This window comes from Orycteropus afer, unplaced genomic scaffold (genome assembly GCF_000298275.1).
Source record: "Orycteropus afer afer isolate SDZICR_OR568_19922 unplaced genomic scaffold, OryAfe1.0 scaffold00033, whole genome shotgun sequence".
NCBI lineage: Eukaryota > Metazoa > Chordata > Mammalia > Tubulidentata > Orycteropodidae > Orycteropus > Orycteropus afer.
In genome coordinates this window covers 14,015,900-14,029,616 of record NW_006921620.1, presented here as the reverse complement: position 1 = coordinate 14,029,616, position 13,717 = coordinate 14,015,900, and the positions used below count along the sequence as shown (strand labels likewise).

The window sequence follows — 13,717 nt, the reverse complement described above, 5'->3', positions numbered from 1 at the left end:
ATTAGTTAGGTTCTTGCATTGTGCTTTCCCTCCCCCTTGATGTGAAATCTACAAGCTTGAGTGTAGCAGTTCTCATGTGTTCAAGACTTCCAGGTTTATGGTGTGTAATCTAGTTTGGTGAAAAGGCTTCCCAAATGCTGGAATAGAGAGCACAGGTATAATCAACAGGTAATCTTTTGGAAGTCGTCTTAATTGTGAGATGGTTATCAGTTAATCTTTATAAGCCCGTGTAGGGGAGGTTCCTTTGTAGAAGATGTTTCTAGTGTTCTCAGGGCTGTTACTTCTTTCAGGGATTAAAATGATGTTGCCCTTTCTCCTCAGGGTGGAGTCGCGGGAAGAGGAAATGGACAACGTCTCTGAGCCAATTTCACTGCCCTCTACTGGGGTAACACGGATGGTGGTGATGCCATGGTGGTGATGCTCATTATTATCAATGTTGCTTCTCTTGCGGTCTCCAGAACCAAAACTGTCTTTTAGGGACTCACAGCTTTCTGAGTCCCTGTTGAGATCATTGAGCTCATAAGTTTGACGAAGGCTGCCTTTCTCAGGGGCTTTCCATTTCCAGGAGCCACTGCCTTCACCTTCGGTGGACGGGATCTGGATGATGGGCCTGTTGTTCTCCGGGTGAGCCTCAACTCTCACGATCCCACTGGGCTCGTGGTCTGTCAAAGCTTTGTAACGAATGGAACCAGTGCAGGAGACCGTGCTGCCTTCTGTGTTCTTGGGGCTACTTTGGAGAACGCCCTGCTGCTTGGACATGGCTATAACTTGCATGATTCGGGGCTGGCTGTTGCTTCTATTACAGGCAACAGTCTTCTCAGCAGCTTTCAACCATTTGGCCCTAGCAGAGCTGCTTTTAGGGGAGGTGCTTATGTTTTCCTGAGTTTCCTCGGGGATGTGCACCAACTGTGAGGACCCAGGGCGGGACTGAATAGACACTCTCGGCCCTCCAGGCATGCTGTTGTTACACCCAGGAACAGTGCCAGGTTGGATCTTGAGGTACTGATTACTAGGGCCATGATGATCTCCATTCACCCCTACCCTCGATGGCTCTGAGCTTGACCTCATTTCTATGGATCTGGGGGGTGACTGTCCAGGCTCAGTCTCTATTACTTGCAGGGACAACTTCCTGCTTTCATTTTTATTTTTCCACTGGGTGAGAAGTTGCTTTGATCTAGCAGAATCCATAGAGGCATGAATGGTCGCATTTCTTCTGACAGGGTCTTCAACCGATGGGGTGTTGGCCCTAGGCAGGGTGTTGCTGAAGGTAACCATGTTCTCCTTCCCCATGGGGCTTCGTGGAGTAATGACTTCTACATCAGCATTTCCCCTTTTGAGATTCGTCAACGAGCTAGCATCTCGGTGGTTTCGGTTGAGGATTCCTTCTGTGTGAGCAATTCCATCACTGCTGCTACCATTTTTAGCAGATAAAATTCGGCTGGGGTCTTGATTAAGATCTGTCAGAGACCTGAGGGCTTCTCTGTGTTGTAACATACACTCTTCACTAGGCAGAAAGTTCCCCACAGCATACAGACCCTAGTGTTTGAGAAAACAGCAGGTAAGCCCCAGAAAATACGATTGCTAAGTGTTTCCCTTAGAATACTCACTAAACTACACAAACGAGGTATGTAATATGTATGACACTGTTGACTAATATAAATAACGAAAAACTAAAGCTACAACTAATTATTACTCTGCAAATAGTCTGTAAGATATATCATAAATTACTGAACTAATCTTTCAGAAATGTGAGATCCATTATTTCTATTATTAATTGGATTTTTCTTTCCTTTTTTGCTCACTTAATATTTTTGCAAATCCTATCTTGTGCATGTTTTCAGGATAAAAGTCAAATGAGAGAAATCAGGACCTTCTGCTTTTCAAAGCAATTCGTTTTGTCTGATTTTAAGAACTTCTTGTTGAATGATACCTCAAGTGGCTGAAATGATTTATTGTACCTTTCATGTTCAACCAACCTTATAATGGAAAACAGAGGAGGTATAGAAAGCAGAACAATAAAAACTAAAGCCAAACTCACTGCTATTGAGTCAATTGTGACTCACAGTGACCCCCATTGGGTTTCTAAAGTGGTAAATCTTTATGGAAACAACTGTCTCATTTTTCTTCTGCAGAGCAGCTGGTGGGTTCAAACCACCAACTTTTGGTTAGCAATCAAGGGATTTAACCACTACATCAGAGCTCCTTATAGAACAATAGATCATCCAAAAAAAAAAAAAAAAAACTGGTATCAGATTCTGAAATGAAGTCAGAGACACAAATTGTTATAACTCACGTCAAGTACACTCTTATGTGTCAGCCATCTAAACAGTGCTCTCAAGGAAGTGCAGAGTCTGTCACCAGATTGGTGTACCTCCATTCTTTCCTAATTTAAACTTGGTCTTTAAATGGGAAATAACATTTGATCAATTTAGTGCTACAACAAAAAATTTGACCCAAATTTTATTTAATCTTGTCTTCATATTCAGACTATCAATATTATGTTTGTTTTGTATTTGGGGGGTAGAAATTTAGAAAAAGGCTAAAATTCAGGAGCAGAATTTTACCCCTTTTACACATAGAAGGTCTAATCCCTCCAAGATTTTCAGTTTCTGAGATGCTTAGTTTGGAGAAACAAATAGAATCTAGCCACTGGATGTATTTCAAGTTAAAACAAAGGAGTTTCATGGATTTAACATTTGGTGACGCATAAAGCAATGAACAGTCTGACTGAAAACTGGAAAAAACCCAATTTCAGGGCACAGAATGCATACAGGAATGAAATAAAGTCGAGCTCTTATCTCTCCAACTATAATTTCTGGTGATAGCCTCTTAAATAATGTCTGTCTAGACCCTTAATGAGATGGATTGACACAGTGGCTGAAATGATGGGCTCAGGTGTAGCAAGGATTGTGAAGCTAGCACAGGACAGGGCAGTGTTTCATTCTGCTGTACGTAGGGTTGCAATGAGTCAGAGCTGACTCAATGGCACCTAACAACATGCTTTCACGGCCAAAGTTCAACATGATGAGCAGTCTTTATCTAATATTGTATTAAAAATAAAAATTAAATTAATAAATTTGGGAAAATAATCCACTAGTCTATAAACTCTCTGTATTATTCATCACTGAACTAGTTGTTAAATCCTTGCTATGATATGAGGTACAACTGCAGGGAGAGTTGAAATTCAAGTTCAAATATTTTGTACTACAAAGCTCTTTCTATGTCTAGGACATAGTGAAAAATCGCATATGCAAAAGACATGAACTATATACAACAGTTTTCAGATTTTATTTCTTCTATGATATACATTGCTAATTAATCCATGGGCAACCCAGAGTTATGCACAATTAATTCCCTACAGATTAACTTTAGTTTGACTCCTTTCTCCCCCCACAGAAAACACATAAGGATGAGTGAGTGAGATTTAATGTGACAAGTCTGACTATGTTCGTTTGTAAAAATGAAAAAGTAAATCATTGCATACTGAGTAATTTACCTTTTTTTAAAATAATAATAATAATAATAATAATGTTCTTGCAAACCTTTCACAGTTGCAACAAGACTGCATGGCTGAGAACTGCTACCATAGTCAATTCACTTTTCTTTCTTTTTCATCTCCTTCTCAGTTTCATTCATTATTGCCTTTCCCCTGTATGCTGCTTTTAAACTGGTGTTCCTTGGCTCTTTTTTATTCTTATGATTTAACAATTTTATGTACCCTCTATAAATATAATAATGCTTCTACTGATAATGTTGATTCCCAAATGTATTTCTTCAGCACTGATTGCTTTTTTAAGTCCCAGACCCAACTCTTCAACATAAATACATAAATATTGAAAATGTTACATAAAGCTGCCTATTGGTCATCTTCCCTTAGATACTTCAATTGATCTTGTCAATCTGAGCCCTAACCTCACTGACCTGTTTGCTCTGTCATATATATATACCTGGTTTGCTAACGAAGTCACCATCTGCCCAGGCTTCTAAGCTAGAAATCTGGCCATCATCCTTCATTCCTCCTGTTCCCTCACCCTTCATATGTACTTGCTCTTTCACATGCCCATATTTCTACAAATGCAGTTTCTTCTGTTGAGTGCCTTTCCTCCTTTGCTTACCCTGAGCAAGTCTCATTTTTTTAAAAAAAGCACATCACTTCCATGAAGACTTCTCTAACTTCTTTAGGGAGTTTGTTATTCGCAAAGCACTTTGCTCACACTCTATTATATCATTTTGCATATTATAATCATTTATGTTTATGTTAGTCTTTAAATACATAAACTCTTCAAGGATACACCTTATTTCACACTGTTTTATTGCTTTAGTATAGTGCCTGGCACTCATTAGATATTCTGTAAGCATAAAATGGATGAATAAATGCATGCATGAATGAAATGGACAAGCTCTCTTTCTTCTTACTGAAGATATTTCTTTTGGAGAGAAATTGGATTTAAAAATAGAGTATTGTTAATGAATTCAATGTAAGTGAGATCATAGTTATGATAGGTTCTATATTTGTACTGCTGGGCAAGCTATATAAATTTTCTATACTTCACTTTCCTTATCTATAAAATAATACTAGTAATAATAGTTCATATATCTTTTTGTTGTTGTTATAAGAATGAAATGGGACAGTCCTTCTAAAGTTATAGTTTCTGGCCAATAGTAAAAGTTCAATTAAATTGTATTATTGAAAGTGGGATATGTGTTTTGGTTAATATGAACATGCAGCCAGAGAGTTTTCTCATGATTATGGTAAATTATTATGGTGCAAAATATCCCATGCATGTTTTTCATTTTAAATTGTAGTTTATCAAATAATAATATACTATTTACCAAGTACAGAGCAATTCCTCCTCCTATTAAAAAGCCACAGTAGACATCAACTGGGTGGTTCTTATACTGAGTTATCCGTGTTAGTCCACAGATGATCCCACAGATGATAAACGTAAAGACCAAGAGAGGTTTCAGAAGCTTAGAGGAATCCGTTAATGTAGAATTGAAGTACATCTTAAAAATGAAAGAAATGGGTTAGACTTAATACAAAGATCGTTTTATATTAAATTATAATCAAATAAAAGTTACACTCAAAAGCCTAACTGGTACACTCAGCTTCAATATTGCTGTCTTATTCTCCCTGCTCTGCCTATGTTCTACACCTGCAGGGAAGGTAGATAAATATTGAAATTTGTCACATAAATCTTTCATTTAATGGATTGAAAGTTTAAAAAAAAATTGAAGGGGAATTAGTCAAACAGGTGTTTAGTCTCCATATTATATGTCACAACTTTTGTTGCTTTTTCTCACAAGAGTTCATGAACTACAGTGTCTATCATTGTATCACATTGATCAAATGTACACTGACTTAGAGCTAAAATTTGTTACATAAATACTGAAAGTAAGGAGTGTATGTGTACTTAATACAGTTCTTTCAGTTTTTAATAAACAAAACATCAGTGCAGTTCACAACACCCTCCCATGAAGTATAATATTACTTTAAAGGGTTGCTAAGCTAAATAAACATTATTATACTGTAGAAAATGTTTTTACTGCACTATTTTTTATAAAATCATGTTTCTTCTTTCTGTGCCATTGTATTAAAGGACTGCAATGCTAAAGTTTACCATTCTCTTATTATACTGCTATATAATCAAGTCACCAGGAAACAACACTTATTCCTCTGATTTTCTGTAAGACACAGCTTAACAAGAAAGATCCAGTTACTTACTGAAACATACACAGCTGCAAACGCTGCAAGGGTCGCGTGTTGAGAAGGAAATGACTTTCTGCCAAAGAAATACAGTCAAATTATGCCTTTTAATTCAGATACACCACCAGCAGTCAGCTCAAGAACACTGAGTGGGTAAAATGTTCAACTGAAAAGCCCACGGCAACAAAGAATAATTTCAATTTCAATTTAGTTTTCAGGACAAAGACTTGGATTATGTAAAAAATACTGCTAATTACTATTCATATTAAAGAGTAATGGTGTCGTGCTTTCTGACATAAATATGTGTGCCAGGTCAGTAAGGGACCACTTGTCTACCCCACTGAAATGATGGTTGAAAGGAGAAACTGACTAGGAAACATAAAAATTCTTATATGTTAAAATTATTTTCAGTTTAAAAGTTGAAAAACTTGGTGTTTTAAAGCTTTTAACTTTTCTATGCCTCTAAATATGGTTTTGTTTATATAAAATTTTTAAAAATTGTTTACTCACTGCAGTGGATCTAAATTTTTTTTTCATAGACCCAGAAAGCATGAGAAGTTCAATTAATAAAATATCTCTCTGTATATTACACTTTGAAAATAATTATCATGTCAAGAATCATATAGCATTTTATTTAGTTAAATCACTGAAGGAGGAAAATCAAAGAGATGGAACACAGGAGAGTAGGAGAGACACTGAAAAGAACAGAAGAAGGAAAAAAAGGGGGATTTCTTTAATTGGATAAGAAAATCTTGGTAAAAAATAAAATTGAGAGTTATATTAACTCACTGCCATGGAGTTGGATCTGACTCATAGCGACCCTTCCTTGGGTTTCTGAGGCAGTATAACTATGGAAGTAGATTGTCCAACCTTCCTCCCGAAGAGTGGCTGGTGGGTTTGAACTGCTAGCCTTCTGGTTAGCAGTCAAAAGCCTTAGGCACCATGACACCAGATGTAAAAGAATGGAGAAAGAATAGAAGACATAGATCTTGAATGTAAACTCAAAATTATTGGACTTTGAATGTGTATAATCACATAATAGCAGTCTCTTGTTCTTTGAGTATACTTATTAAATTATTTTAGACACCTAAATCAATCTTTGGAAACACATTTAATAAGAAACTCATAATAATTTATTAGTCCTTGTCTCCCTGTAGTTTATCTCTTTTTAACTTCTAAGATACTACATCTTGCCATACAAGTTTACTTTTACTTTGTTGCTTGAAAAAAATAATGCATTGGTAGTTTTTTGAGTTTTTCAGTCCCTATTTTCTGAAATGCAAGGCCAAAAGCTATAAAGACATTCCAAGTTCATTTAAAAAATTATAAAGTGCCAGATGTTACTCCTTCTCAAACTCTACCAAAATTCACAATTCCTTTGATAAAACATATACCAGAGATGTAAATATCACAGACACATAGTCTTGCAGTGAAGCCAGTGTAAGACATTTAAAGTCTTAAGGAGACATTAAGTACTGTAATGACTATAAGCCATTAGTAAATATACTAAAATAAACCTATTGTGGTAAACCCGAAACAAAACAAGTATAGGATGAATCATAAAACATGAGTAGGGGCTGATAATATGAGGACTGATAGCAAGATGTAAGGCTGAAATTTGGAAATGGATTTGGAAGGTTCCACCAATGCGTTTCAGTGGTACAATCACTGAAGAGATCACTGAATTGAGAAGAACGATTACACCAAAATCATTACGATTGAAAAAAGTGTATTTAAGATGATACCCCAAGAAATTATTGAACACTGGCAACATTGACATGGAGTGTTTTTTAAGTCTCAGTTTCTAACCTTCCACTGTTGATAACTGTAAGGTCAGATCCTGAGCAAATATCTTCCACAATGTAGGAATTTTCTTTACAAGATACATTCAGAGAGGTATAGTTTGGCTTGCACACAGTCAGAAAGTATGGTGCCTGATACCCTGTGGACAGTTGTATGATATCTGTGATAAGAGCTGTAGAGCATAGTCCAAATACGTGAACACCTATAAGCAAAAGGAAAGAAAGTGTTACCAAGTTAGTGGCTGATGCTGATGCTGAGTCATCATCAACCATGTTTATTACACATTAACACTGCAACCTTAAAAGCTGTTAAAATAATTTTCTCTAAGTTTATTTCAAGAAGATAGTATAAAAAATTCCTAAACTTATGAACGGATACTTAAAGGCAAAATATGGACACTGAGTATCTCCAAAGGAGTAATTTGAGACATTTGTATCTTTGGATATTAGGACCAATTCTTAATATTGGTAACCGTAGATCACTTGTCAAACACCTGGAGCATATTAAGGTGACTGTGTGATTTGAGAAAGACTAAATTTTGGGAAAGAAGCAAAATTCAAAATAATTTTTAATTGTTTTGCACGTTTGAACTACTAGTGCTCTCTCCCTGCAAATGATCCTTAACTTAGTCACAGCTTCCAAATCCTAAAGTTGTTGTTGGGTGCGGTCAAGTCAATTCTTACTCACAGCGACCCCTCAAAAATAAATTCTAATTTCCTGTAAGTCCATAGTAACATCAGGAATGTTAATTAAAACCAAAGAAGAGAGCAGACAAGCCATGTCTTGGAAACAATTAAATCCCAGGTGAATGGCTCTGAGGCTTGCCTACATATTTAGAATCCTGAGTCAGTGTTCATATATCTTCTGGTACAAATTTTATCTTTTGTTTCCTGGGGACAGGCTTAATCCGTAAAATCACAGTGCTGCTGATGCACTCGAACTCCATTTCTGTTTGAAGTCCTTTTTCTGCTCCTGTCCCAGGGAGTCTAGCTCTCTGCTCACAAACATATGATCTGGAATTTTCACGCTCTCTGCAGGTTGCCTCAACACACTGGATTTTGATTCATGACTTATGCATAGAAATCAGGAAGAGTAATTTTTCAGTGGACTCCTCCAGACCAGGATCACCAGCCTGCACATTATCCTGTTTTGTACTTTTCTTGCCCTCTGTATTGTCACCTAATCACTACAACCCTCCCTTCCTTCTCCATCCACACACCTGGGATTCATGGCATGGGACTTTTATTTCCACATTACAACTGAGCATGCAAAGTCTTAAAGAGGAGTAGGGCTAATTGCGGAAACCCACTTACTTTACCTTTGGGAGAATGAAAATCACAGCCCAAGACCAAAGGAGGAGGGGGCTGCTGAGTGAGAATCTATGGGACACTGATCTCTAGAGTATGATGGACCATCCTTCCAATCACAAGGTATTTCAGAAGTCACAGGGTCTCTGTCCACAGCATTGTGTTACATTAGGGAGAATTTTCTCAGAGATCAGTTACTTGTCCTCAGGTTTTATTCCCTTGTCTCAGTTTGAGACCTTGCTAAGGAGTGTATTCTTATTTTACCAGTTTGACATGCTTTACTTAGTGAAGCAGATTTATACAGTCCAGGGCAGGAAATAGACCATATTTTTTGCTCTCTTGGGAGAGAAGATTAATTATCTAGGTATTAAATGAAGTTACCTATTTCTCTGAACTGACAGCTGACAGATAAAAATAATATTTTACTGGCTTATTGGGAAAGAGTATAAAGCATTCAGCTTGGTGAGTACACTATGACTTGTCTACTTAGCTCAGGTGAAAAAAAAATAGTAATCCAGGTTTGTGACTCAAATAGCATTAAGATGGTCCATGCAAATCAGAAGAAATGAAGGTTTAGATAGTCTGATTCAGACTCTGGTTATCTCAGGCCTATTGATTTGCTTTGTTGTTGTTAGCTGCCAATGAGTGAGCCACAACTCAGGGCGACCCCATGGACAAGAGGATCAGATCATTGTGATCGATAAGGTTTTCATCCGCTGATTCTTTGGAAGTAGATTGCCAGACCTTTCTTCCTAGTTCATCTTAGTCTGGATGTTCTGCTAAAACCTGTTCAAAATCATACCACACAAGCCTCCACTGACAAGCAAGTGGTGGTTATGCTTGAGATATAATGGCCATGAATTGAACCCAGGTCTTCAGTATGGAAGGTGAGAATTCTACCAATGAACCCTCACTGCCCTCATTGATTTTTCTATAAAAAGAAACAAACCAAACTCACTGCCATTGACTTGATTTGACTCATAGAGACACCTTCTTGGGTTTACGAGGTGGAAATTAATAAGGAAGTAATTACTAAGGAAGTAATTGCCCAATCTTCCTTCCGAGCAGTGGCTGGTGGGTTTGAACTGCCAACCTTCTGGTTAGCAGTCACATACCTTAGGCACCATGCCACCAGAGATCCCAGTGATTTTTCTATGTTGTTGTTGTTGTTATGTGCCATCGAGTTGGACCTGACTCATAGCAACCCCTCCTTGGGTTTCTGAGGCAGTATCACTATGGAAGTAGATTGCGCCGTCTTCCTTCCGAGTCATGGCTGGTGGGTTTGAACTGCCAGCCTTCTGGTTAGCAGTCAAGTGCCTTAGGCACTACGCTACCAGAGCTCCCAGTCAGTGATTTTTCTATAGGTCTCCTAAAAAAGAGGAGGTAAAACTAGGGAATGTAATTGAAGGAAAAGAGCCATGGATTCAGTGCTCTATGGTGACATTTCCATTTACAATAACTTCTGGATGAAAACACTTCAGGACAATTGAAATGGAATCAATGAGTTGACTAAAATAATTTCTGAGGAGTTACCCATTCATATTGGCCTGCTGACATTTATTCTCCACTTTTAAAAAAAACTGAATATAGATTCATGAAATCAATTTCTTTAAAGTAAATTCAAGTTTCAACCTGAACTAAGACAAAAATGTTAAGTGTGTGGCACATTAACTCTGAAAACAAGGGCTGCAACTGTAAATAAGCACATTTCAAATACAAAGCCCAAATTTTGGCATTTTAATAATTTCTTGCTTAATGTAAAGCTCATCAGGTACCTGAAATTATACATGCAAATTATAGCTTTAAAGACTTAATATCTGTAATTAAATACAAGATTTCTATTTGAGAGAAAAAAAAAAAAACAACCCAAACCAACATTTTTTTTTTGTAATTGGTTGCCCACACCCACCAACAAATCTAACAGCTCTTCTAAGAAAAGAGTTGAAGTTGCAGCCTCCAGCATTAATGTTGGGCTCCAATCCAACTCCATTTCTTCTTTTGGACAGGCAACAGTAGAGAATTCCTTCTCCTACCATAATCTGCAAAGACAAGAGGGTGTGTTCAGAATGAATTCAACACTTTCTAATATCAACTCAATGAGGTAAAGGTGTATTTTTCTCAATAGCTTTAGAAGTGTAAAGCAATTTCACCTGAACAATTTGAACATGCAGTGAGAGGAAATAATCAGGTAAACTGTGAAGAGTGTTAATTGGATATCCTGTACTCCCAGGAACAGGCTAAGTTTGTGATGGTATTCTGGCATTTAAAATGCTTACAATACTCAGGATTTAGCCCTTTGCCCAATAAGAGCCAATGAAGAATAAGAGATTAGTCACATGGTGATTCTGCCCTAACAGTTAGTTTTGACATTTCATCCCTAAAGCCATGAAAACAAAATGACTGAGAAGAGAATAAAATAAGTATCATATTTAGATCAGGAACATTTTATAAGCACTTTAGTTCAGTAACTATTTGAAATTGACCACAAGATCAGTCAATGGAAAGTAGGTATGAGGATTGGAAGGTACTATCTAGAGTAAGTGTAGTGATCCAATAAAAATTTTCACAGTGATAGAAATGTTTTCTGCTCTGTACCTTATAGTATCCACTAACCACACATGGCTGTTGAACATAAAATGTAACTACTAAAGCTGAGGAATTGAATTTTAAATTTCATTTCTTTGTATTTAATGAATTAATTAAAATCTAAATTGATTTAAATTTAAGATTAAATAGCCATATGTGGCTAGTGGCTACCATATTGGAGAATGCAGATTTTGAGAGAATCTGGGAACCAGGGAAGCATTTCCTATGGTATTAGGCATTTAGAAAATCTGTTCACACTGGACAGAGAACCATGCTTTCTTATTAGGACTGTTTTAAAATTGGGAAGAAAGCATTTTTTTGTATAAGACATCTGTCAAGGAACTCAATATTTTGGGAGCATCATCTTCAGGATGCAGCCAGAATGCTCGTTAGAAGCAAGAATGGCCAGACTTCACCTCATGTATTTCTGTCATGTGGTCAGAAGGGATCAGTCCCTGGAGAAGGATATCATGCTGAGTAAAGTGGAGGATCAGTGATAAAGGGGAAGACTCTTAGTGAGATGGACGGACACAGTGGCTGCAGCAATGGGCTCAAGCATAGCGAGGATTGTGAGGATGCGCAGGACCAGGCAGGGTTTCATGCTGTTGGACATAGGGTTGCTATGACTCAGAATCAACTCAAAGGCACCTAACAACAACATCTTCAGGAAATTTTCCTTGAACTCCCTGGTTGTTGTTGTTATGTGCCGTCAAGTCGTCCCAGACTCATAGCGACCCCTCCTTGGGTTTCCAAGGCAGTATCACTACAGAAGTAGGATTGCCCAACCTTCCTTACAAGGAGTGGCTGGTGGGTTTGAACCGCCAGCCTTCTGATTAGCAGTCAAGTGCCTTAGGCACTATGCTACCAGAGCTCCCTTACTATACCTTAAATTATGTCTCCTTCTATTTGTCTCCTATAGCATCTTGCCCTAACCTCCACCAAAAAGAGGAAAAAAAAAAAAAAAAAAAACCTATTTCCATTGGGTCAATTCTTACTCACAGCAACCCCCATTGGGTTTTCAGGGTAGTAAATCTTTCCAGAAGTAGATTGCCCCATCTTCCCTCCATGGATTGAATCACCAACCTTCCGGTTAGCAGTCAAATGCCTTAGGTACTGCACCACCAGAGCTCCTTGCCCTTCCCTCTAGCATAACTTTACTAAAGTGAAATTTAATTGTTCATATAATTTTCTCTCACTAGACGAGGACCTCCTAAGAGAAGAACCATTTCATATGTGCTTTTATCCTACTATCTAGCCCTATGCCTGGCACTGTGGTATTCAGTTTCTACCTAAGCTGGACATGTAGATTGTCAGTTATTCTATATAATAGAAGTAAGAACTGAAATTATGAGTTTTAGTTCTACAAATATTTTTCAAATATTTGAAAAGAGATTGTTTGGAATTAGATATTAATTTGCATAAATGTATGAATTGAGAATAGTAGGATTTTATGACCTATCAGGAGTCACACAGTGGCAAGTAATCAAGCCATTTTGAACAGTATGATCATTTCAAGTAACTAAAACAGATTTTGTGAGGGAGAAACTTTTCTCCAATTTTTGTTACTAGCTTAATATTTATTTTATGAAGTGTTTAAGATAAAAGTTCTTTTGGTTAACCAATGACAGTAAGAGATCACTTTCTGTTCCAAATTAAACCAAGAAAAACCAGATGCACTGCCATTGAGTAGATTCCAACTCATAGCTACCCCCATGGGGTCTCCAAGGCAGTAAATCTTTATCGAAGTAGGTTGTCCCATCTTCCTTCCACAGAGTGGCTGATGGGTTTGAACTGCCAACCTTCTGGTCAGCAGTAAAATGCCTTACAATTTGGACTAAATCTATATTTAGCTATCTAGATAATAAGAGGTGTGTACAATTTTTAAAAAATTTAATCTGGATAACAAATCAAAATCATTCACTTAAACAGAACTCCATCCATAACCATGTGTGAAAATCATGTGACATGTATGATAAACTACTTTAACATCAATCATTGTAGAAAGAATCAAAAGGACATTTTTTCATTCATTGAACATTGATCATTAATACTTTTTGAAAAGCAACCTACATTTGCACTTCAAATTAGACATGGAAGTGTGGTTGTTTCTGTCTGTACTCAGTATAGCTTGGTGTGACATGAGACATCATGCACACAGAATAATATGGTGACTATCTAAAATTCATTATTTCAGGAAAATGAAGCACTTATTTCTGAAATGCATTGTTGTATGTGTAAAATACACTGATTTGATTTTTCACTTCTTCAATAATAATTCTGTGAATAATTTTGTTTTCTCTTTTCAAATATATAT

General features: G+C 37.1%; 1 protein-coding gene across 1 annotated transcript in view; it reads right to left on the bottom strand.

Moving 5' to 3' along the window:
* Window positions 1-210: 210 nt before the first annotated feature.
* Window positions 211-13,717, bottom strand: part of PLPPR4 (phospholipid phosphatase related 4) — a 61,585-nt gene continuing 48,078 nt past the window's right edge. Inside the window, exons 3-7 of the mRNA XM_007936091.2 lie at window positions 10,727-10,856; window positions 7,517-7,712; window positions 5,726-5,783; window positions 4,834-5,007; window positions 211-1,536 (exon numbers count right to left, since the gene is read on the bottom strand). Coding sequence (XP_007934282.1) covers window positions 211-1,536; window positions 4,834-5,007; window positions 5,726-5,783; window positions 7,517-7,712; window positions 10,727-10,856 — 1,884 coding nt within the window. The remainder of the gene's footprint in view (window positions 1,537-4,833; window positions 5,008-5,725; window positions 5,784-7,516; window positions 7,713-10,726; window positions 10,857-13,717) is intronic.